At 47.5% G+C, this 26295-nt stretch overlaps 1 protein-coding gene across 12 annotated transcripts in view; it reads right to left on the reverse strand.

Moving 5' to 3' along the window:
* Nucleotides 1-26295, reverse strand: part of NTRK3 (neurotrophic receptor tyrosine kinase 3) — a 421771-nt gene that overhangs the window by 321754 nt on the left and 73722 nt on the right. For all 12 annotated transcript variants that reach the window (XM_061394344.1, XM_061394343.1, XM_061394345.1 and 9 more), the window contains 2 exons: nt 22303-22377; nt 21722-21793 (listed from right to left, as the gene is read on the reverse strand). In XM_061394344.1, coding sequence (XP_061250328.1) covers nt 21722-21793; nt 22303-22377 — 147 coding nt within the window. The remainder of the gene's footprint in view (nt 1-21721; nt 21794-22302; nt 22378-26295) is intronic.

The following is a 26295-nucleotide window of genomic DNA, read 5'->3' on the forward strand; positions in this document are numbered from 1 at the left end:
GCTTGTAACCGTGAGCGCACCACACACACTTCATGAGCTTTCTCCCTCTTCCTATATAATATTGCTTGTATGCTAAGTCATTTCAGTCATGAGGACTCCTTGTGACCTTATGGACTGTGGACCACCAGGCTCCCCTGTCCATGGGATTCTCCAGGAAAGAATATTAGAGTGAGTTGCCATGTGCTCCTCCAGAGGATCTCCCCCACCCAAGGATCAAACTTGAGTCTCTTACATCTCCTACATTGGCAACCACCTGGGAAACCCACATAATATTGCTTATCTTCCTTCAAAGACACATTTAAGACCCAGGTCCTTCTTCAATTCTTCTCGAGCATTCCCAGAATACAAGAATCTCTGCCTGGTATGGTCAACACCAGTCGATATTAGCATATTAGCCTCTCTGGTCTAAGAAAGCTAATTTTATCTTCCTGACTAGACTGAACATTTCAACTGTACCTGCAACAAATACTGTCTTAGTATCTCCATTCCTTCCCCCTTCCTCAGGTTACAGTGCTGGTCACATGGAGACATTTTTGAGCACCTGTTACCTGCATTTAAAAAGGCCCTTCATGATGTCATCCATACAATCATCTAATAGAGGTATCTACTGATACTCAAAGTCTTTATTGATTCAACTGTAACAGCAATCATTGGTGAGACTTGAACCCAACAATATTTGAATGTTTTCAAACTACTTTGGAGTTAGTTTCTGGCAATGATCCAAATAGGGGCTTCCACGCTGGCTCAGTGATAAAGAATCTGCTGGAGACACAGGTTTGATCCCTGGGTTGGGAAGATCCCCTGGAGGAGGAAATGGCAACCCACTCCAGTATTCTTGCCTGGAGAATCCCATGGACAGAGGATCCTGGAGGGCTACAGTCCATGGAGTCACACAGAGTCAGACATAACTGAAGTGACTGAGCACACATGCAACGATCCAACTACCATCATATCACCACTAACCCTGTACTGGTATGTGTTTCCCACGTCACAAAAAAAGTGAAATGAACAGCAAGGTGGTGACTGATCTACGGTGAGTCTCAGAGCATCATCAGGACCCTGAGGTGAATCTCCTCCTGGGGTCAGCGATGACTTATTAAACAGCACAGTGTAGCAGAAAAGACCAAGAGCCTGGAGTCATGTGCAGGTCTCGATCCATATGTCACTGCTTCCAGCTCTGTGGCCTTGGCCAATTCACTCAGTTTCTTCAGCAATAAAATGAGGATGATAGTAATTGTCACTTCACCTTAATCAGATCAGATCAGTCTCTCAGTCATGTCCAACTCTTTGCGACCCCATGAATCGCAGCACGCCAGGCCTCCCTGTCCATCACCAACTCCCGGAGTTCACTCACACTCACATCCATCGAGTCAGTGATGCCATCCAGCCATCTCATCCTCTGTCGTCCCCTTCCCCTCTTGCCCCGAATCCCTCCCAGCATCAGAGTCTTCCAATGAGTCAATTCTTCACATGAGGTGGCCAAAGTACTGGAGTTTCAGCTTTAGCATCATTCTTTCCAAAGAAATCCCAGGGCTGATCTCCTTCAGAATGGACTGGTTGGATCTCCTTGCAGTCCAAGGGTCTTCTCCAACACCACAGTTCAAAAGCATCAATTCTTCGGCGCTCAGCCTTCTTCACAGTCCAACTCTCACATCCATACATGACTATTGGAAAAACCATAGCCTTGACTAGATGGACCTTTGTTGGCAAAGTAATGTCTCTGATTTTCAATATGCTATCTAGGTTGGTCATAACTTTCCTTCCAAGGAGTAAGTGTCTTTTAATTTCATGGCTGCAGTCACCATCTGTAGTGATTTTGGAGCCCAGAAAAATAAAGTCTGACACTGTTTCCACTGTTTCCCCATCTATTTGCCATGAAGTGATGGGACCGGATGCCATGATCTTCTTTTTCTGAGTGTTGAGCTTTAAGCCAACTTTTTCACTCTCCACTTTCACTTTCATCAAGAGGCTTTTGAGTTCCTCTTCACTTTCTGCCATAAGGGTGGTGTCATCTGCATATCTGAGGTTATTGATATTTTTCCTGGCAATCTTGATTCCAGCTTGTGTTTCTTCCAGTCCAGCGTTTCTCATGATGTACTCTGCATAGAAGTTAAATAAACAGTGTGACAATATACAGTCTTGACGAACTCCTTTTCCTATTTGGAACCAGTCTGTTGTTCCATGGCCAGTTCTAACTGTTGCTTCCTGACCTGCATACAGGTTTCTCAAGAGGCAGGTCAGGTGGTCTGGTATTCCCATCTCTTGAAGACTTTTCCACAGTTTATTGTGATCCACACAGTCAAAGGCTTTGGCATAGTCAATAAAGCAGAAATAGATGTTTTTCTGGAACTCTCTTGCTTTTTCCATGATCCAGTGGATGTTGGCAATTTGATCTCTGTTTCCTCTGCCTTTTCTAAAACCAGCTTGAACATCAGGAAGTTCACGGTTCACATATTGCTGAAGCCTGGCTTGGAGAATTTTGAGCATTACTTTACTAGCGTGTGAGATGAGTGCAATTGTGCAGTAGTTTGAGCATTCTTTGGCATTGCCTTTCCTTAGGATTGGAATGAAAACTGACCTTTTCCAGTCCTGTGGCCACTGCTGAGTTTTCCACATTTGCTGGCATATTGAGTGAAGCACTTTCACAGCATCCTCTTTCAGGATTTGGAATAGCTCAACTGGAATTCCATCACCTCCACTAGCTTTGTTCATAGTGATGCTTTCTACAGCCCACTTGACTTCACATTCCAGGATGTCTGGCTCTAGGTCAGTGATCCCACCATCGTGATTATCTGGGTTGTGAAGCTCTTTTTTGTACAATTCTTCTGTGTATTCTTGCCATCTCTTCTTAATATCTTCTGCTTCTGTTAGGTCCATGCCATTTCTGTCCTTTATCGAGCCCATCTTTGCATGAAATGTTCCTTTGGTATCTCTGATTTTCTTGAAGAGATCCCTAGTCTTTCCCATTCTGTTGTTTTCCTCTATTTCTTTGCATTGATTTCTGAAGAAGGCTTTCTTATCTCTTCTTGCTATTCTTTGGAACTCTGCATTCAGATGTTTATATCTTTCCTTTTCTCCTTTGCTTTTCACTTCTCTTCTTTTCACAGCTATTTGTAAGGCCTCCCCAGACAGCCATTTTGCTTTTTTGCATTTCTTTTCCATGGGGATGGTCTTGATCCCTGTCTCCTGTACAATGTCACGAACCTCATTCACCTTAATACTACATATTAAATGAGATGGTACTTTTGAGAAGTGGTATAAAGCACTGCAGCCATGTTGGTTATGAGACCATGTTATTCAGGAATCAGGCGTTAGTCATAAAAGGAAATGTACACCATGCGTGACAGTGACAGCCCCACCGTGTGTCCACCTGCAGGGCCCCAGACACATGCACTCATTTCACAGATGCCTGCACGCATGCTCAGTCTCTAAGTCAAGGCCACCACTTTGTGACCCCACAGACTACAGCCCACTGGGCTCCTATGTCCATGGAATGCCCCAGGCAAGAATACTGGAGTGGGTTGTAATTTCCTTCCCCAAGGGGTCTTTCTGACCCAGGGATGGAACCTGCATCTCCTGTATTGGCAGGTGGATTCTTAATCACTTAGGGAGACCTAAGAGGTGCTTAGCATGTTCTAGGTACATCAATGAAAGTGTGGGTCCAGGTCAATAGAAATGTGCTTATGTTTAGTCACTCAGTCATGTCCAACTCTTTGTGACCCCATGGACTATAGCCTGCCAAGCTCCTCTGTCCATGGGGATTCTCCAGGCAAGAATACTAGAATGGGTTGCCATTCCCTTCTCCAGGGGATCATCCCATCCCAGGGCTTGAATCCAGGTCTCCCACATTGCAGGCAGATTCTTTACCATCTGAGCCACCAGGGAAGCCCCAAAATTCTGGAGTTGTTAGCCTATCCCTTCTCCAGGGGATCTTCCTGACCCAGGAATCAAACCAGGGTCTCCTGCATTGCAGGCAGATTCTTTACCAACTGAGCTACCAGGGAAGCTCCCAATAGAAACAAGCTCCATCAAATTTTGGTGTGATCCAAAGAAAAGACCTAATATAAGTAAGAATCTGCTGTGAGTAAGGACTTTAAAAGCATTATCTCATCTGAGTCCCAAGACCAGCCTATGAGGGAGGTGATTTTATCGCCAGAGGAAGAATCAGCTCAGAGAGATTAGATGAACTTCACTGAAGTCTTGCAGCTGGTCAGCAGTCAAGCTGGGAATAGAGCCCAGTTCCAACTGGCTCCAGTCCTCGGGTCCTCAACACAACATTACCCTCTTCTCAAGGCTTAACTGGAATGAGGGTGGTTAGTGGTCAAGAAAATCCTAGCACAACCAGCCCCGTGCCTCTGAAAACACCTACAAAAAATGTTGATGATCTTTGAAAAGACAAGTGTGGAGACTACCCTGGTGGTCCAGTGGTTAAGAATCCGCCTTGCAGCTTAGGTGACTCAGGTTCAATCCCTGGTTGGGAACTTAGATTCCCACATGCTACAGAGCAACTAAGCCCATGTGCCACGACAAAGATCCTGAGTGATGCAATGAAGATGCCATGTGCAAGCAAGATCTGATGCAGCCAAATAAATACATTAAAAAAAGACCATCGTGGGATGACAAGGATGCCCAGTCCCAGCCGGCAAGCAAAGCTCTCCGGAGACTGTTGAGGTCCCGGCAGAGACCTAACCCCATGAGAGATACAGAGGAGAAAAGGAATAAGGAAGGATGGGAGGAGATGGATAGAGGAGAGAGAGAGAAGGCTGCTGGGAAATGCGATTATTAATATTTCAAATGGAGTTCTGACTGCTTAAGCTTTATTTAAGAACATGTCTCACTGTATAATTACAAGGCCTTAATTTGTTTTCTTTTCTGCACAATAAATAAGGAGCACATGGTTGCTCTTTGCAAACACCACCCTCCCTGGCATCGGCAGAGACTCCTGATTGCAGACAGACAGCTGGCACTCACAGGGGCAGCCCCACTGCTGCCGGGAGGGGGTGAGCTACCCGACCCCTGGGACACAGCCCAGCTCTCCAGATGTGGAAAAAGACAAGGGACTAAGGTGCCCATTCAGTTTTGGAGGAAGATGCTGGGGTGGCCGGTGGGTGGGTGAGGTCATCCCGCTGATCCTCCCCTTGGAGCAGGCATTTCTGGGGGCAACTGGTTTTGAGTGACACCAACACAGTATGGAACCAGACTCAACAAGCATCAGAGGAGGTTGATCAGATTCTCAAAGGCAAAAGCCTACTTTCTATTGCCCAGTGGCTAGACCCCAAATGCCTCTGGGCTTCAGAGCTACCCAGTGAGGAAAGGGAAACAAATGATGATGCAACCCTTCTATCGAGTCACCCATTCATTCATCCACTGACGTGCCTGCCATGTGTCAGGGGCTGCCAAGGACTGGGTACCGGGTGGTAGAGGAGGGAGGCAGAGGAGGGAGAGGAAGGAGAGGGAGAGGAGGTAGAGGAGGGAGCTTTCAGCCCAGAAGAGACAACAAACGTCACAGAATGGGGGCTTCCCAGGGAGCTCAGATGGTAAAGAATCTGCCTGCAATGTGGGAGACCAGGGTTCAATCCCTGGGTCAGGAAGATCCCCTGGGGAAGGGAATGGCCACCCACTCCAGAATTCTTGTCCAGAGATTTCACAGAACTAAAAGATAATTATTCAATTCCAATGTATATTTTATGAGACAAGTGTCCTGGAAGCAAAAGAACAGGGCCCTAAGAAAAGTGATGCGAACAGCACTTGTGGCAGGGGTTGGGTTGAGGGTCATAAAAAGCTTGCTTTCAATCCATTATTGAGCTGGAACTGGAAGGAAGGGTAAGAGCTAACTAAAGAGCCTGGAGGCTGAATGAAAGTCTCCCACCCAAGGGATTACCACCGTGAGCATGGCATGATGGAGGTTTGAGAAATGCAGGGCAGCAGGAGCAAGAGAAGAGGTGGAGAGGGAGATGTCAGTCCCCAGGCTGCTACCAGGGCTGTATTGCTTCCCACTCAGATCTCTGTCCAGGCCACATGCTCACCTGGAAGACCAAGGGAATCTGGTTCTTAGTCTAAGAGCATCAGAGGCACATTCATGAGGCTCTGATTGAAATGTTTAAACAATCTCCTTGGGACTTCCCTGGTGGTCCAGTGGTTAAGACTTCACACTTCCAAGGCAGGGGCCATGGGTTCAATCCCTGGTCAGGGAACTGAGATCTCACATGCTGCATGGTGCAACCAAATTAAAAAAAAAAAAAAATCTCCTCTCCCTTTGCACAGAAAACAATCGCAGGATGGGGGTAAGACTGACAGCTCTGGGGAAACCTCTTAGAACACTGGTGTGTAAGAGAGGGCTTTCCAGGTGGCTCAGTTGTAAAGAATCTGCCCGCTAATGCAGGAGACATGGGTTTGATCCCTGGGTTGGGAAGATCCTGTGGAGAAGGAAATGGCAACCCACTCCAGTATTCTTGCCTGGAGAATCCCATGGATAGAGGAGCCTGGTGGGCTCCAGTCCATAGCGTTGCACAGAGTTGGATGGGACTAGCAACGGAGTATACACACATGTGTAAGAGAGGCTGGGGCTCTTGGCAGGGAAGCACCAAGCCCTCCCTCTAGAAGGAGATGAGGAGGCGTCTGAGCCTTACTGCCTGACAGCAAATGGGGCATATAGTGAGGGATGTGGAGGGAGAACCAGGCTCCACTGGTTCCAACCAGCTCCTCAACACAGCCTTCCAACCCCCCTATCTTTGAGTTCCTGGTTTTCCCCAAATACTGGGTTAGAATTCCAGGGAAGCCTGAGATCCGCCTATTTAGAGCTTGGGCTTCCAAGTGCCTTAAACAAGGACTGAACTTCTGAGCTTCTGCAAAGGTTTCCAAGATACAGGACAGACTGGGTGCTGAGCACCTACCACCTGCAGCCACCAAGGGAGGTGCTGTGTGCTCACTCTTTCAATCCTCACATGAAGGTCTGGATGGCAGGAATTCCCTCTTGTTGTTCTGGGAGGGATACTGAGACATAATTTCTTGGTGGAGAACATCAGCTTAAAGAAAGAGTTGGCAAAGCTGGAGATCCAATTTCACCTCCAAAGTATATGCTGTTTCCACTCTTCCATTTACTCCCTCATTCATTCATTTTTCAAACCTGCAATTAGCATGAAGCAAACATAACAGATATAAGACCTAGTCTTCCCTCCCAAGGACCTTGCACATCATAGGGAGAGACATACCTTTCTAAAGGTCTATTTCAGGGTTTCAAAGTAAACATGGGGAGGAGCCCCTCCTGGCAGCCAAGGGACTGCCATGGCTTAGATCAAGGGCAGCAGATGGTCCAGGCCTGATCTGAGAGACCCAAGTCCTTCCAAGCCAGAATAGTCACAATGTCTGCATAACCTAGAAGACCACCCAGAAAAGGCAGATGCCCCTCAAAACCAAGGCGAGCCCCATGAGACAAAAGGGGTTAACCCAGGAACAAAAGAGACTTTTACAAAGCCATCAAGAGGAAACCAGGAAGAAAGACACAAGCCTGCCAGCCTGCTAAGGCATGAAGAGGGACAAAAATTAATGATGACTCCAAAATAGCCACGAGACTAATCTCATTTTCTAAATCTGTCCTTAACAAGAAAAATGAAGAAAAGAGCTGTGGACAAATGGGAAGTAATGACGCCTTAGGGGAGGGGAGGAAAAAAGAAAAGAAAATCTACTGAGGATAATCAAGGTTGGAAAATACAGGCACACAGTCTAATCCCCAAGGCCAGGAGACATGCAGTCCAGAGTGTTTACTCAGCACTGGACTGAGCTTTTAAAGGCAAAGCTGATGAAGTTACATAAAACTCTTAAAGTTCAGTCCAGAGTATCCTAGAGAAAGGAGTTTCCTGAAATGAGAAAGAACACAGCCTTTATGCTGAATATAGGGCTTTGAGTATGACAATCGCAAAATAGATAACACAGATAGTGGCTGGTAAAGGGAGGTGCATGGCCATACAGTCTGGGTCACATTGGGTCTGCCCCGGGTGGATCACAATGCTTTCCACAAAACAAAGAGTAAAGAAAGAAATAATGAGGGAAGATGTGAATAATCCCAGGACCATAGGGAGCCTGAAGGAGAGACTCAAATGGACAAGAAAAAAGAAACTCGATTTAGGAAGCTTGCCACCTGCCTCCCTAGGGACCAATGAGCCACTCTTTCCCATGGCTCCAGAGGGGCAATCTCCCAGGAAAATGAGGGTGTGAGTGGACTAGAAATCTACTTTCTTTGGAGGCAGCAGAGAAACAAGTGGAGACTAAGAAACTCCAAACTGAAAATCTGGAGTTCTAGGGTACAAAACACACATTGGATTTAGTAGGACCAAGAAGTATCAGTTTAAGAGGACAACATGGATTCCCCTGGTGGTCCAGGAGCTAGGACCCCATGCTCCCAGTGCAGGGGGCCCAGGTTCGATCCCTGGTCAGGGAACTAGATCCCACACGCCACAACCATAAGATCCTGCATGCCACAACTAAGATCCAGTCAGCCAAACAAATAAACTTTAAAATAATAATAACTTTTTTAATTAAAGAAAAAAAAAGAGGACAACGGAGGCTCTCCCTGCAGTCATCAGACGTCACAGGAGCTGGGACACGGGAAGTGCGTGAGGATGCAGGCACCTCTACAGAAACACGACTCTACTGCATCAGGAGGTATCAAGTGTTGAAGCTGCAGACACGGGCATGAAATCATGGCTCGGCAGAGCCTGGGCCTCAGAGTGCCTCTAATCTGCTCCACATCCCCTCCTTTCCCACTCCCATGCTCAGATTTTGCAATGAGGTCTGCCACCTACAGACACGGCCCTGCCCAGAGCTGATGACATGGAAAGCAGCCAGGAGCTTCCTGAAAATGGGTGTGTGAATGCCCACTGCTCCTGCACCCACATATCATGGCATGAATTTATCTCCACCTGCTCCACTCTTTGTGGAGCACCCGCTCTGTGTGACCATCTGCTAACGGCCCTCCTGAGTGCCAGCCAGTAGGCTAAAGGGCATCGCCTGCTCCCCTCGACCCTTTTGGCAGCCAGTTAAAGAAGGACTCGGTTTCAGGGAGTCCTTCTTAGTTGCCCAGTGGTCTTTCTTCCCAAATGGGCCCCATTCTGAGAAGCACTGCTCTGAAGCTTATTACTTGACCTTCCTGTCCAGCTGGGCTCCAGAGAACTGACACCAGCCCAGGTTGGACCTGAGTTGGCCACAGTCAATGGACGGTAGACCAGAGACCGTCCATAAAGACCATGATGAAGACCATGGGTTCTGGAGTTCTAGAGGCAGCCCATCCAGGGTTGGCTTCTGTCTCTGCCACTGAGTGGCTGTGTAAGCATAAGCAAGTCACTTAAGCTCTCTGTGCCTTTAATTCCCCATCTGTAAAATGGAGACAGCAATAGTGTCCACTTGCTATTATGAGCATAAAGTGACATAATATGTGCATACAAGCTAATGCCTGGCCTATAACCAGTACTTTCTAGATGTCTTTGGAACTCACTGCACTGGAGCGACTACCATTCCAGGGATGTACGGGTGGAGGGCCAAAATCAACTGAAAACAGCTTTCCTCTGGCTATGCCCCTGATGGCCACTTTTACCACTCAGACGGTAAAGAATCTGCCTACAATGCAGGAGACCCGAGTTTGATCCCTGGGTCGGGAAGATCCCCTGGAAAAGGGAATAACTACCCACTCCAGTATTCTTGGCTAGAATTCCATGAATAAAGAGCCTGATGGGCTACAGTCCATGGGGTTGCAAAGAGATGGACACGACTGACTAACACTTTCTTCCAGAAAGAATTTCCTAAAATTCAACGAGGCCCGGACTGGGCCTTTACAACATTGCCTCCTTTACAGATGTGAAAACAGATTAAATGGGTTACACAGCTTATCGAGGGTCACAGATAATGCAGAAAAAGGGCAAAATCACATGTAAGGTATGGTCAGCCAGTAGTACTGTCATAGCAAAGAGTACCTCTCACAGCTGACAGCCAGTCAGGGGCCAAGTCCTTCCCCGCACTCAGACATGGACCCAGAGTTCAGCATCTTCTCCACTCCGGACCACCACCCAGACACACCACTGACTTGCGCTTCCCACAATACTAGATCTGCAAAAATCCCACTGCCTTGACGCATGTCTCCATTTCAAAATTCTGTTCCCTTGGAATTCTTTCAGCATTTACCTGCTGACCAGACATGATGGCCTGGAACCATGAACATGTGTCTACACAGCTCTGGGAGAAATTCCAAAATAATTTGGAAGGTCCTCCGAAGGAAGACCTTTGGAGAAGGTCTGTACTCACCCTGCAGTGAGCGGCAGCCCCTGTGCCATGAGTAGGCTGTCCACCCATCCAAACCCATACCTCCTCCAGGAATCCTCCTCAGATGCTCCAACTCTGATCCACAATCACACTTACAGGCTAAACCAGCGGCCCCTCCATTGCCTTGTGTTCAAAGACTGGAGAAAGTACAGAGCTTCAAAGGTATGAGTGGTCACACCTTTGTCATCAATAATGCATAATGCATATATGTGGAATCTGGAAAAATAGTACAGATGAACCTATGTGTAGGGCAGGAATGGAGACAGAGATTAGACAATGGACATGTGGACACAGCGAGGGAAGGAGACAGGGGATGAACTGAGAGGGTAGCACTGACATATACACACTGCCCTGTGTAAAACCGACAGCTAGTGGGAAGCGGCTGTACCGCACAGGGAGCTCAGCTCGGGGCTCTGTGATGATCTAGGCGGGTGGGATGGGGTGCGGGAAGTGGCAGGGAGGCTCAAGAGGAAGGGGGTGTGTGTATACATATAGCTGATTCATTTCACCGTACAGCAGAAACTAACAACACTGTGACATAATTATCCTCCAATAATAAAAGAAACGTTACTTGCTTATGATTTTCTTCTTTATACATATAAATTAGAGAAGGTCCAAAGCCATCTCACTTGTGTCCTGAGACCCTCTCTTGAAGAAGATCGAAAGGAACAGGATGGCAGCTAAGGCACCAAGAGTGAGTGTGCATTCCTGGCAGCCCACCTGGGCACTGGTTACAGCTACTGCCATGAGTTCCTGGTTTATCCTTTTCTCTCTCTTTTATTTTAAACCACAGCAAAAGTTTCCTTCTTTCCCATACTCCAAGTCCACAGCATGTCAGCTGTGGCTTCGCTCCCATCACCTCCCCAGCGAGACTCAGGCTAATGGAACAGCCTCCGTCTGGAACATTAACGCCCTCTGTCCCATGACAGAGGGCAAAGAGACACGATGGACCACACACAGGCTCTGAAAGCTTCTGCTAGGAGGGACGTGAATGCACGTGCGCATACACACACATACACACTCATCAGTTTTATTGATATACAATTTACATACAAGGCACCTGATTAAATGTACAAGTCGCTGGTTTCTGGCATATTCATAGAGTTGTGGAACCCTCACTATAATCCGTTTTGGAACATTTTCTCATCATCCCAAAAAGAAATCCTGTACCACTATATTCCTGATTTATCAGAACTATACTCAATATTTTAAACTATTAAGGCATTCTTTTATGCCCATGAGAATATGACATAACATAAATTTCATTCATTGCTTTTGGTATAATATTTTTTAAATGGCCAAGACCTGCTAGGTATAATCCTTACATCCCAGAAACTACACACCTCTTTCTGGGACATACTTGGAAACAGTTCTTAACCCAGGATTCAAGAGAAGTCTGCAAATCCCTGAAAATGCGTGAGAAACAGTGCATGTATGTGCAAGGCTTCTTATGGGAAAAAATTCTATAGAACGATCAAGGCAGATTAGCATCACTCACACACTCAACAAACAGCCAAGGACCACTGCCCATGCGACAGGCATTCTTCTAGGCACGGGAGCCAAGTCTCTGCTCTGTGGAAGTTCATTCTAGTGGGGGAGCCAGAGCATAAACAAGTAAATAAACGAAAATGGGATACGCTTGAGAGTCCCTTGGACTACAAAGAGATCAAATCAGTCAATCCTAAATGAAGTCAGCCTCATTGGAAGGACTGCTGTTGAAGTTGAAGCTCCAAAACCTTGGCAACCTGATGCAAAGAGTCGACTCATTGGAAAAGACCCTGATGCTGGGAAAGATTGAAGGCAGGAGGAGAAGAGGGCAGCAGAGGATGAGATGGTTGGATGGCATCACCGATTCAATGGAGAAGAATATAAGCAAACTCTGAGAGAGACAGTGAAGGACTGGTAAAGGGAAGCTTGGTGTGCTGCAGTCCATGGGGTCGCAGAGAGCTGGACACGACTTAGCGACTGAAAACAACGCATGCCTTCAGATCATCAGAAGTAATAAGGGCTGAGGAAACAGTGTAGCGAAGAGTGAGGTGAAGAAAGGCCACTCTGATGGGAGGCTAGAGACGATTTGCTGAGAGGTCATTGGGGGAAATGAGGAGGAGGAGCGAACACTGCAGCGAGCTAGGGAGAGGGATTCACGCAGGATGCACCAGCAAGCACCAGCCCTCCAAGGAGGCCCATGAGCTCGGTGCATTGAAAGGACTGAAAGAAAGGTTCCCAGGCTGCAGCGGAGGGGCAGGGAGAAGAGTGCAAGGGAAGCCGAGAGGGAGTCGGACACCAAATCAACTCAAGTCCCCGGGCCACAGTGAGAGGTTTAGCTTTTATTGTCAGTAAGGAGGGAAGTAATTGGACGGCTTTAAGCAGTACAGGGATACAATCAGATCTATGTGTTTAAAATATCACTCCGGCAACTGTGTTGGGAATCAAATGCAGGGGACAAAATGGAGGAAATAAAACCAGTTAGGAGGCTATTATCATAGAGCCAGAGGAGAGGATGGTGGTTTGCATCAAGACAGCCTATGTGGAGGGAGAGAGAGTGGATGGATATAAAGCAGCCTATGCACTTGCGGACTGAATGGTAGAAGGGTGGAGCAGGGCAGGGAAAGGGAAGAGGAGTCAGAAATGACTCTTAAGGTTCTGGCCTCAGCGATCTGGTGGATGGTACCATTCAGGGAAACAAGAAACATTGAGGGCTTGGAGTCAGGACGGGGAATGAAATAAAGAATTCTGTTTTGGCCAAGTTGAGTCTGTCTTGTGTGTTAACCACCCAAGTAAAGATGCCAGCCAGGCAGCTTGATTTATGAGTCCAAAGGGCCAGGATGGGAGCAAGGTGAGGAATATAAAGTTAGGTGTTTAGTGCTAACGCCCCTTCCGCTTTTAACTATCCATGATTCTGTGAAATCAGAGACCACCAACAAGGAAGAAATCATTAATAGCAGCAAAGAAAATATTGAGTCTTTTGTAAAGCACCGTCTTAAGCACTTTTGAAGCATCGTCGCATTTAAAGCTCAGAACAATCTCACGAAGTGGGAACTCTTACACTCCCTTCAAAGCTCACGGAAGTTCATCAGCTTGCCTAACATCCCAAAGTTGTACAGGGAAGATACAGGATTGGAACTTTGGTCTTTCTGTCTCCAAAGCCTACATTCCTGACTGTTACTACACAACGCCCAATGGCTAAGTTCTCTACGTAAAAGGAAGGGCATGCGTGGAGAAGAGATCTGTGGACAAGTGTGCCAGTTACAAGCCCTCTGGGACTTGGAGAAAAGTCAGCGCAGAAGTAAAGGGCAGGCCAAGAGGCACAAGTCTACTGATACAATATCTGCACACTGTCTTAGACCCAGACTAAGGTGGTTATTTCGAGGAGACAGAACACCGAGTGGTTTACAACACATCATAAATCCATCTCACCAAGTGTTCACCCCAGCGGTCTCCAGAAAAATGTGCTGCCAGCTCAGATGTGTCGCTGAAAGGGCAGGGACCCTGGCCACTTCCTCTAATCCTATCTGCCCAGTGCTGCTGACTTTCACTCCTTGTGAACATAACACAATTGACATGCCCACAATCAACACAATAATCATGCCCAAATCAGGACACTCTCCCCTCCCCACCCCATCCTGCTCCCACACAGATCAGCTCCAGGCTGGCTCTCTCAGGGGGAAGATCCCACGTACATTTGCAGAGGAATAACTTAGTGTGACATTCAGAGCTTTAGGGGGAGAAATCAACCAACTGAACACAAGAAAGGTCCCATCACAACCACTCTAAGGGATTAAATAAATTCTCTTGGCTTGCTGGAATCTTACATTACATATTCTTGGAAATAAGTGGGCCACAGGCTAACGTTAAGAAATCTTTTACAACAAAGATATTCAGGTCATAATGTAGCTGTTGTTATAGGATTTGACCTGAATAGGAAAATAAATGAAATGGAGCTTTCTAAACGGGAGTTCTTTGAGGATGGATGGTGCTAAATACCCCCGGGGAAATGGCTGCTCTCTAATAAAACTTTAAAGACCCTCCCCTCCCACCACCACAAGGAATTGTTGCTGTGAAAGCTTGACAGAGAAACAAAACATGCCAAGGGAGTAGAAAAGTCCATGGACTTTAGAGCCTAAAGGATCAGAGTCCAAATCCTGGTTGTACCACTAATAACTACGTGACCTTGGGGAAACTCAGTTATGACTTCTGAGTTTCAGTGTTCTCATCTATGAAATGGGGATGGGGAGCCCAAACTTAAAAGTTACCGTGAGGAGTGAGATTATATTTGCCAAAGCAGCAGGTCCAGTCTTTGGCACATAGTAAGTTCTTAATCAGTATTAGTCTTTCCCCTTCTCCTCATATACCTGCATTTTTTAATGCGATTTTGTAAAAATGAAATTTTTTAATTGCATCATTGAAAAACATTGTCCCTTCCAGTCCATGAACCACAGGAGAAAGATTCTTGTAAAGAGAACCAGAAGACTTCAGTGCAGCTGTATTTCTGCTATTTATAAAACAGGCCCTCCCTGGATCTGTCTTTCAGGCTATAAAGGAAGGCTGCCTACCACACTCCCCCACCCAGGATGGTAAAGGGATTCAGTTCAGTTCAGTTCAGTTCAGTCGCATCCGACTCTATGCGACCCCATGAATCGCAGCACACGAGGCTTCCCTGTCCATCACCAATTCCCGGAGTTCACTCAGACTCACGTCCATCGAGTCAGTGATGCCATCCAGCCATCTCATCCTCTGTCATCCCCTTCTCCTCCTGCCCCCAATCCCTCCCAGCATCACAGTCTCTTCCAATGAGTCAACTCTTCGCATGAGGTGGCCAAAGTACTGGAGTTTCAGCTTTAGCATCATTCTTTCCAAAGAAATCCCAGGGCTGATCTCCTTCAGAATGGACTGGTTGGATCTCCTTGCAGTCCAAGGGACTCTCAAGAGTCTTCTCCAACACCACAGTTCAAAAGCATCAATTCTTCAGCGCTCAGCTTTCTTCACAGTCCAACTCTCACAGCCATACATGACCACTGGAAAAACCATAGCCTTGACTAGACGGACCTTTGTTGGCAAAGTAATGTCTCTGATTTTCAATATGCTATCTATGTTGGTCATAACTTTCCTTCCAAGGAGTAAGCGTCTTTTATTTTCATGGCTGCAATCACCATCTGCAGTGATTTTGGAGCCCAAAAAAATAAGGTCTGACACTGTTTCCACTGTTTCCCCATCTATTTGCCATGAAGTGATGGGACCAGATGCTATGATCTTCGTTTTCTGAATATTGAGCTTTAAGCCAACTTTTTCACTCTCCTCTTTCACCTTCATCAAGAGGCTTTTTAGTTCCTCTTTACTTTCTGCCATAAGGGTGGTGTCATCTGCATATCTGAGGTTATTGATATTTCTCCCGGCAATCTTGATTCCAGCTTGTGCTTCTTCCAGTCCAGCGTTTCTCATGATGTACTCTGCATAGAAGTTAAATAAACAGGGTGACAATATACAGCCTTGATGAACTCCTTTTCCTATTTGGAACCAGTCTGTTGTTCCATGTCCAGTTCTAACTGTTGCTTCCTCACCTGCATACAAATTTCTCAAGAGGCAGGTCAGGTGGTCTGGTATTCCCATCTCTTTAAGACTTTTCCACAGTTTATTGTGATCCACACAGTCAAAAGCTTTGGCATAGTCAATAAAGCAGAAATAGATGTTTTTCTGGAACTCTTTTGCTTTTTCGATGATCCAGCGGATGTTGGCAATTTGGTCTCTGGTTCCTCTGCCTTTTCTAAATCCAGCTTGAACATCTGGAAGTTCATGGTTCACATATTGCTGAAGCCTGGCTTGGAGAATTTTGAGCATTACTTTACTAGCGTGTGAGATGAGTGCAATTGTGCAGTAGTTTGAGCATTCTTTGGCATTGCCTTTCTTTGGGATTGGAATGAAAACTGACCTTTTCCAGTCCTGTGGCCACTGCTGAGTTTTCCAAATTTGCTGGCATATTGAGTGGAGCACTTTCACAGCATCCTCTTTCAGGATTTGGAATAGCTCAACTGGAATTCCATCACCTTCACTAGCTTTGTTCATAGTTTGAACTTTGAACTTTGAACTATGAACTTTGTTCATAGTTTCTAAGGCCCACTTGACTTCACATTCCAGGATATCTGGCTCCAGGTGAGTGATCACACCATCGTGATTATCTGGGTCATGAAGATCTTTTTTTGTACAGTTCTTCTGTGTATTCTTGCCACCTCTTCTTAATATCTTCTGCTTCTGTTAGGTCCATACCATTTCTGTCCTTTATCAACCCCATCTTTGCATGAAATGTTCCCTTGCAGATAATATAGGAGAAAGTACTTTGAAACCAGGCAGTGCTCTACAGATGAAAGCAAGTACCATCATTTGAGTGCAGGTCTTAGGTAGACACTGTCATGACTCTGCTTATGCGGACTCCAAACTGCGGCTATCTGTTATGTATGTGAGCCATCCCAGAGAAGACTAACCACAGAAAGTAAGAGAAGAGTCTGCTGCAGGAGGTGAGGTTAGAGCACTCAGCAAGCAATCCAAATTCTGTGGTCCTGGTGGGTGTGGTCTCAAGTGAGATGGAAATCAACAAAGTGTAAGCTCACCAGTTGCCACTGGTTGGATCCTTTCTGAAACTAACAGGGGTAAGAAGGGTGTGCACACAGTCTAAATCAGGAGTCCCCAGTGGGTTCCGGTCTGTGGTTAGGAACCGGGAGAGCAGCGGGTGAGCAAGGGAAGCTTCATCTGTATTTACAGCCGGTCCCCCATCACTCACACTACGACCGAGCTCCGCCTCCTGTCAGCGGAGTGGCAGCATCAGATTCTCATAGCACCGCAAATCCTGCTGTGAACAGCGCATTTGAGGGATCTTGGTTGCACACTCCATCCCTCCAGCCCCTCGTCTTGTCCATAGAAAAATTATCTTCCACGAAACCAATGAAACCAGTGCCTGGTACCAAAAAGGTTAGGGATCCCCAAACTAGAGCAAGACGGACTAAATGGAGACTATAGAGGATCTATCAGGGTTTGTTCATCAATCAGCATTCAAGGAAGAAAGTCATCAGAGAGAGTGTAGACTGGAGTCTTAAAATCATCAGAGAGAGTGTAGACTGGAGTCCTAAAGTCATCAGAGAGACACAGGACAGAAATCCAGCTTTTCCTTTAATAAAGAAGTGGTCATAATCGCCATCAAAGCTGTATTATCTCTCCTCATTGATTCGAGGATCACCACCCCAGTAATAACAGTAATTCCATCACTATTAGCAGCTTGCATTTATAAACACTATTTACCGGCACTGGGCTAAGTGCTGTATGTGCCTCCTATCATAAATCTTTATCATATCCTATCACTAGAACAGGCACCTTCATTACACCTATTTTACAGATGAGCAAATAGTGGCTCCAATGATCTATTTGGAAAATCCTTATCCTTAAGAATTCAAAATCCAAAATCTTTCACCAAGGAAAGGATATATAAGGGTCAAGAATATTCCAGTCTCTCAAATGTATATAAATCAGTATTTAGTTTTTCACACTCAGTAAAAGACAAAGAAGACAGACGCGGTCGAAAAGAGATGCTCAGTCACTCATAAACCTTGAAGAGTCCTAGTCTCCAGCCTTCTTTGTGGCAGACAATTTGGCCTTCATATGGCTGGCTCATTTTCTGGCATGAGAGAGTATTATGACTAATGCAACAGCAGCTTAGAGGTGCGGGACAGCTGAACCAATCAGAACAACTTGGATAACTTGACATCGGTACAGAAGGCAATGATTTCACCTCCTGCCTCTTATTGTGTACAGAAGGGGAGAAGAAAAGACTTAGCCATTACCCTAAAAAAAAAAAAAAAAGAAGAAGAAGAAGCAGGGAAAAAAGCCACCAAGCCAGAGCTCGGCAATTAGTGCTGGAGTAAGTGACCATCTTGTGATTGCTCAGCTGGGGCCTGAAAACTTGTAAATGCACTTAGAGGACAGAAATAGAAGACATGTGAGAGAGCAGAGAAACCTTGCCCATTTGCCAGGAGAAATTGTCCCAGAGCTGCCGGGAAATTCACTCAGTCGAGATGTGGGACATGTCTCTGTAAATGGGAAAGTTAGTAAGTGAACCCATCGATGAAGCCAGTGCACGTGGCTGGACCTCTTGACTTTCCTCTCTGGGACCCCCAGGCTCCTCCTCCAGCAGCCCCTGGGCCAGATGCTGACCCTATCACGTGGATCTGAGCAGCCAGCTCATCCCTAATATGCAGACAGGCCCAAACTGGAGTTGGACTGACGGTGACCTGTCTATCTCACTCTTGATCCTTTTGCAGCCAACCACAACACCTGGGCAAGAGCTGGCCAGTGTGTCTAGGAGGAAACGGGGCCCAAGGTCATGGGCAGGTTCACTGGTATCATCAGAACCTATTCCATTGATATCCTTCCTGCCCCTAAAGCCTTGGGGAATCTTGCAAAGCCCCGCCAGCCTGTCACTGCCAGCAGACCCGGATCATCTCAAAAGAGATGGTGGGTCACAGCCCTCTTCAGGGATCTCAAGGGTAATTCAAAGACAAGTTCTAGTACAACCCACTTCAGAGATACCTGGAACCCAAGCTGCATGCCTCCCCCCACCTCTGTGGCCCTTGGACATGTGACACGTCTGAAAACCCTCTCAAATGCCTGGAGAGCTGCAGCTGATAGGTGCGCAGGCAGATTCTGAGCACCAAGCCACTGCCGTCTAAAAGGACAGAGCCTCTCCCATGCAGGCAGCTTCTGTCCCCCAAGTCTGACCCCAGCCCCCAAGTTGGCATTCCCTATGTCACATTCTGTCCACAGTGTGATGTTGCCTGGCCCATGGTGTTGAAAGGTTTTATTTTTAGTGCCAGTATTTAAAATTTGAGAGGTTTCACTAAACCTCCAGCTCTTCTTGGGAAAAAAAAAAAAAAACACAGTAAATCTGGCAACCCAAGGCCCCACCTCCTTACAGCAGCAGTCTGCTAGAACTGTTTACAGGCTGGCCCTAAGAGGGAACACGTGGTCCCCAGTTTCCATTGTCCCCATTGGTCTTATGTAGGCATTTGGCTCTGTGACCCTCATACGAGTTAGTATGAAAAGGAGACTTCTCAGAGGTCAAAAGCTTCGTCCCCTGGGACAGTTTACATGGAAAATCAAATCCCTAGTAAAATAAACACCTGCAACATCTGGTCCAAGACCCTCCTCTGGTCCCAGCTACACCCCCAGCTGCAAAGAACACACATCAGGAGAATCCCACCACAGAGGCTTAACTAGGGCAGTTCAGTTCAGTTCAGTCGCTCAGTCGTGTTCGACTCTTCGTGACCCCATGAATTGCAGCCGGCCAGGCCTCCCTGTCCATCACCAACTCCCAGAGTTCACCCAAACTCATGTCCATCAAGTTGGTGATGCCATCCAGCCATCTCATCCTCTGTCGTCCCCTTCTCCTCCTGCCCCCAATCCCTCCCAGCAACAGGGTCTTTTCCACTGAGTCAACTCTTCACATGAGGTGGCCAAAGTATTGGAGATTCAGCTTCAGCATCAGTCCTTCCATGAATATTCAGGACTGATGTCCTTTAGAATGGACTGGTTGGATCTCCTTGCCGTCCAAGGGACTCTCAAGAGTCTTCTCCAACACCACAGTTCAAAAGCATCAATTCTTCGGTGTTCACCTTTCTTTATAGTCCAACTCTCACATCCATACATGACTACTGAAAAAACCACAGCCTTGACTAGACGGACCTTTGTTGGCAAAGTAATATCTCTGCTTTTTAATATACTGTCTAGGTTGGTCATAACTTTCCTTCCAAGGAGTAAGCGTCTTTTAATTTCATGGCTGCCAGGGCAAGGGGGCAACAAATAATTGAGACAGCTGTGGTGGGGCATAGAGGGGGACTCGGTCCCCCATGGCTACTACATAAGACCCTGAGTAATGGCCCTGCAGTGTGCCATGTCCAAAGGGAGGAAAGAAAGTTCAGCACAAAGCTGCTGCTGCTAAGTCGCTTCAGTCGTGTCCAACTCTGTTGCAATTCTATGATCTGTAGCCCACCAGGCTCCTCTGTCCACGGGATTCTCCAGGCAAGAATACTGGAGTAGGTAGCCATGCTCTCCTCCAGGGGATCTTCCCAGCCCAGGGATGGAACCCACATCTCCTGTGTCTCCTGCATTGGCAGGTGGATTCTTTACTGCTGAGCCACCAGGGAAGCCCTAAGCATTCACTAGGTGCTTGGAAAAACACCCAAAGGCCCAGGGGTGAGGCCAGGACCCTGCAAAGGAGAAACAACAGCCCACCACAATTCTCCACGATCTTTTCTCGTCCTCCACCTCCCCTCCACTTCCCTCGGATGCTCTGTCTCTTCCTGTGAGATTCCTATTCAGCCTGATGCCCTTCAAGTCCAAAGTGCCTGCACCAGAGCAACTCTCAGGTGGCCGAAAGAAAGATTCGTCTGCATACCATTCCTCCATTTTCTGGCCAAATACAGTCAACTCCACCCCGCTGGTTCCTATGGAATGTCTGCTCTTGGAGAACATGCCCCATAGATGTCCAAGATGGCCACCATCTGCAAAGACCTGACCGAACACCAAGGACCCCCACAGGTGCAGTGTGTTAGCATTTTCCGTAATTGCTGGCTCCAGGTTTCCTTTCGAGCCCGTCTCTCCCCAGGAAATGGCAGTCCTCCCATCAAACCCCAGAGTCTTCAGCCCAGAATTAGGCTTAGAGAGGAAGCACTAAGTTCGTGAGATTCCATCTGCACAGGGCTAGGCAGAGCTGAGCCTGTGGAGGTCCCACCACCATCACACATGACAGTGGTGGGAGGGGAGAGGCGGGAGGAGGAGGCTCAGACAGACAGGATCCCAGCAGAGCCAGGTCACCTCAAGCACGTCCCAAAGCTGTGTGACTTTATATACTGGTGTCTCTGCTTTTCAGAGCCTTTCGCCACTGAACCCAGGATCTATCTAGATGTGACACTTGGCCTGGCCCTGCTTTCTCTCAGCCAACCCCACCCCAGCACACACACACACACACACACACACACACACACACACACGCTTACGGACCTACAAATGGTCTCTGAAAAGTAGTATTCACATCACACCCTACACTTATATGGGGAATTTCCTCTCATTTACATTCCCATTAAGTTGCAAATTTCATCATAAAAAGTAAACCAATTCCCTAGTCTCAGGCTTTACCTTCCAATAGGAACCTCAGAGATCATCAAATCTAAAACCCTCATCTTAAGGGGCAAAAATCCGAGGCCCAGAGAAGCGAAGGGACTTGCCCCAGGACACACACTGGCGAAGCCAGGTCCAGATCTCAGGCCTCAGGCTTCACTGCCCAGGACTCTCTCCCTGCCGCATGCCTGTCCCCGCCCACCCACCCACCCACCCACCAACTTCCCTGCAGCCCGGACCCAGCTCTACTCACATATAGCGCAAGTGGGGGTTCTTGGCAAAGGCTCTGGGCTGGATGTTCCGAAGTCCTGAGTTCTTGATGGTCCTGAAGAGAGAGAGAAAAAGAGGGTCAGCAGAGCTTACGGGGTAGCAATACAGCTCTGCTCTGGGCCAAGGCTGACAGCGGTGAGGCCAAGACTGGACAACAGTCGCCTCTGTAAACTGAATGCATCTCTTCATCGCCGGTCATCACTTGTGGTCCAGTTGAGGGACAGGACCACAGGACGAGCAGGCAGGATTTGGGCTCACATCCCACTGGGACCTGGGTGAGTGTGAGAAATGTGCCCATCCTGGCAAGTGGATAAGACTCTGGTCCAGCAGCTCTAGCACTGCAGCCTCCTCCCTTTCCCCACCCAATCCCCCCGCAGTCACTCGCGCTGAATCCAAAGGAGGAGGTGACTGGAAATATCCCCGCTCCTTGTGAACCATCAGTCCAGCACCACGGGACTGAGGAAAGCACTAACCCGGGGGACATGGGTTCAGGTTGTATCTCGAAGCCTGAACTACGTGTGGGCTGGCCCCTGCCCCCACCCCACCGGGAGCTGGTGCACTCACAGCTTTTGGAGGCCAGTATAGAGCTCCATGTCCACAGCGTTGAGCGTGTGCAGACCGCGCCAGTTCTCTATGTGTCTGCAGGGAGGGAGGAGAGGCAAGGTTCAGGTCAGCAGAAGGATCACCGGAAACATGCTGGCTTTAGTGCCAGAGACCTGGGCTTAAATCCTGGAGCAGCCACCCGAGAGCCAGGCTCTCCACCAACTCCCCAGTGATCTCTGAGCCTGCTCCATTCTCTCTCTGCGTGGGGCCACACACACCACCTGGCTGATGGGCTTGCCGGGGAATCCCAGGTTCTGAGCCCATGGATAGCGCTTAATGCCCCCGCATCCCCTGGGCTCTAGAAAGACTACTCTTTAAATTCCTGAGATTCAATCTCCCTGCAGGTCTTCCTAATTCAGTTTCTTTCCATTCTCTTTTAGTTCTTTTTAACTTCTAGGAATTTTTTTTTTTTTTTTTTTTTAAGAATAGGCTCATTTTCTACCTTCCTGCCCACAGAAACAACACAAATGAAGTGATTTTTTTTTAAAGGGGTTGGGGGGAGCTTGCTTCGTGAACATGGCTTTTGAGTGGAAAAGCCCAGAAGGAACACACACCACCGCAGGGTCCCCTAGGGGCCAGACACTGACGACCCCCTTTGGATGAGAGTGAAAGTTAGTCGCTTAGTCATGTCTGACTCTTTGCAACCCCATGGACCATAACTTGCCAGGCTCCACTGTCCATGGAATTCTCCAGGCAAGGATACCGGAGTGGGTAGCCATTCCCTTCTCCAGGGGATCTTTCTGACACAGGAATCAAATCTGAGTCTTTTGCATTGCAGGCAGATTCTTTACCATCTGAGCCACCAGGGAAGCCCCCTTTGGTTACCAAGACCCAATTCATCTGGTCAAGGACATCAGTGGCTTCATATGGCAGAACCAACTCCACAAAGGAGGCATGACCAAACGCCTGGGTGTCACGGAAAGAGCAGGAAGCTGGCATTAGAGGAGCTGGATTCCAGCTTTATCTCTGGGACTTTAGCAGCCGTGGCTTTGAGCATGAGCTCTCAACACTCTGGGCCTCTGGTATCCTCATTTGTAAGGGGAGAAGGTTACACCAGATCAGCAGTTTCTCCCCCATCTCTTCACAAAGATTTTCCCTTAGAACTTTCTCCCAAGAGATTTCATGCTTAGCTCCCTAAACATGTGTCGAGCAAGCACACACACTTATTAAGCAATAATTAATTCATCTTCTCAGATTTACCAATCCAAGATATAAATCACTGTTAACCAGAGTTTTTTTTATCAATGGGTTTAAACCAGCACTGACTCACCCAGCAGATAAATTCCAGCCCAAAGCAAAGGAATTCTTGAAAGTACTGTTAGCATGGAAGGGCTTGTCATGGGTATGGATTTGATTTCCTTTGTTTGGTGTATATATATATATATAGAGAGAGAGAGAGAGAGAACACCAGGGACAAACATCCTACGTTACTGCTTTGGGGTCCAGGTTGAGAACCGTTAGACCAGCAGTCCTCAACCATTTTTGGCACCAGGGACTGGTTTTGTGGAAGACAATTTTTCTACCGACTGGAGAGGGTGGGTGGTTGGAGGATGATTCAAGTGTATTACATTTATTATGCACTTTATTTCTATTATTATTACATCAGCTCCACCTCAGATCATCAGGCTTTAGATCCCAGAGGTTAGGGACCTCTGCATTAGACTATTGATTACCAAGGTCCTTTCCAGCTCCAAAGTCATCTGAGAGGAGGCCATTCATATGCACCCGCCACCCCAAGGAGCTCCAGGGGGCCACAGGAAAAGGCCTCGCACTGCCCTCCTGGGATCTGACTCTCCCATCAGTGCCCCCAAAGTCTAAGCATCCTCTTGGAGAGGAGGGGAAAGACACAACAGCTCACCCTGGGACAGTGATACCCAAGGCACAGAAAAGACAGCCACCTTCCCCAGACATCCCCTCCCAGGCCCCACCCTACCCGTGGTTCTGCCATCTGCCATCAGGTGGGACCAGAGCCAGGAAGGCCACAGGGAGGCGGTGGCCAGGGCCTCTGGAAGCATTTCAGAGCCGCGCAGCGACAAGGTATGCCAAGAGCCCTTTTTGTACCACATTCTCTCGGAGCCCCTGCTAAGCAGCCAGACACATTAGCATCTGCTGGGGACATGGGCCAGGTGGCCAGGTCGGTACTGAATTCCTTCTCCAAAGCCTTCTCCCCTGGAAGCCGCATGGCCCCAGGACAGTTTGTTTAGTTTGGGTTCACCAGGGCAGGGACCCCGGCTCCATGTCAGCTGAGAAGGAAGGCCAGAGGGAGCAGAAGGACCTGTGCCAGCCCCACCCCAACCCGGGGTATCCACTCAGTCCATGTAAGCCACCAAGTGTTAACAGATTGCAGTGTTCCTACCGACGGGTATTCATTCATGGGAACCCAGCTTCACACACGCTCCCAACAAGCAGTTGTCAATCAAGTTGTTTAAATAAATGAAATCAGTTTTCTGAGCCCACATTAGAATTCCAGAAATGTGTTTTTATTATGGCTGAGTTGTCAATCATTATTGCATTCAAGTACTTGACTTCTCTCAGCCTTCCTGTCCTTATGCCCACAAATGACCTTCCCCGGCAGAGTCACGGCAGGATGATGGCTGAAGTCCTTGGTGCACAGGGCTCTCTTGTCTATTCCACATAGCCCCTTGTATCTTTTTTTGAGTCTGAATTTTCCTACATCAGGGAATGGCACTTTTATAGCAAATGTGTGATTAGGAGTTGGTGCTCCAAAGTTGGGTTAGCCACTACAAACTCCAGCCCACCACCCATTTCCGTACAACCTGAGAAATAAGAACAGTTTTTTTTTTAATCTAATGTAGAATCCTATTTTGTGACATGTGAAAAGTATATGAAATTTAAATCTCCATGTTCATATTTGCTCATTTACTCTTGTCTGTGACCACTTTTCTCCGCAAAAATGGAGTTGAGTAATTGCCGCAGAAGCTCACTTAAAATATTGACTTTCTGGCCTTTCATAGAAAAAGGTTGCTGACCCCTGCCTAGAGCCTGACTGCCAGGATACAGATCCTGTCTCCATCGCTACCTCAATCTATGGGACCCTGTCCAGGTTTCTTTACTTGTCTGTGCCTCAGTTTCTTCATCTGTCAAATGGGAATAATAGAATACCTCCAGCATAAGGACGTAAGGATTGCACGTTACATTAAAAAGCCGTTACAGCAGCTGGGGTCAGAGTAAGTCCTCAGGGAGTGCCCACTGTGATGATTATTTTTAACCTCAGGCTTTGTAGGGGCTGGGCTTCCCTGATGGCTCAGACCATAATGAATCAGCCTGCAGTGGAGGAGACCTGGGTTTGATCCCTGGGTTGGGAAGATCCCCTGGAGAAGGGAACGACTACCCACTCCAGTATTCTTGTCTGGAAAATCCCATGGACAGAGGAGCCTTCGGGGGGTTACAGTCCGTGGGGTCACAAAGATATGGACACGACTAAGCAGCTAACATGTTCATTCTTTTCACTTCTATAGAGGCCAAGCAGTCTCTTCTCAGTTTTCATGCTAAAAGGGCAGCCTGGTTCTTCTGGAAGTTGTCATTTCTCAGCCATCATTGATAAAAACTCCGAGTGGCAGAAGGGTGGAGGGGCAGTAAACCTGTCATCCATGACCTCCAGGAAAACTGTTCGAGCTGAAATTATAAACAGCGTCAGAGGATGCACAGACGGCAGCGCCGAGCGGGTTCTCAGGGAAGAGCAGAACCGCGAAGGTGCAGCCTGACATTTGCCGTTGACATGGGCAGGGCGCCTGCCAAGCTTTCCCAGTGACTCACCACTTGGTACCAGCCCCAGGGGTTGTAACTCTGCTGGCTGCTTTGTGCTAATGCAGAGACCGTGAGTTTAAGTGGAAAAGGCAGGCTCTAAAAATATAATAAATAAATAAGACCAAGTCTGAGAGAGGTCCGCTTGGCTTTGGTCTGTAGTAAACAGTGGTTCCCTTGGCCCAGTAC

The sequence above is a fragment of the Bos javanicus genome, chromosome 21, assembly GCF_032452875.1.
Source record: "Bos javanicus breed banteng chromosome 21, ARS-OSU_banteng_1.0, whole genome shotgun sequence".
In the NCBI taxonomy this organism is placed as follows: Eukaryota; Metazoa; Chordata; class Mammalia; order Artiodactyla; family Bovidae; genus Bos; species Bos javanicus.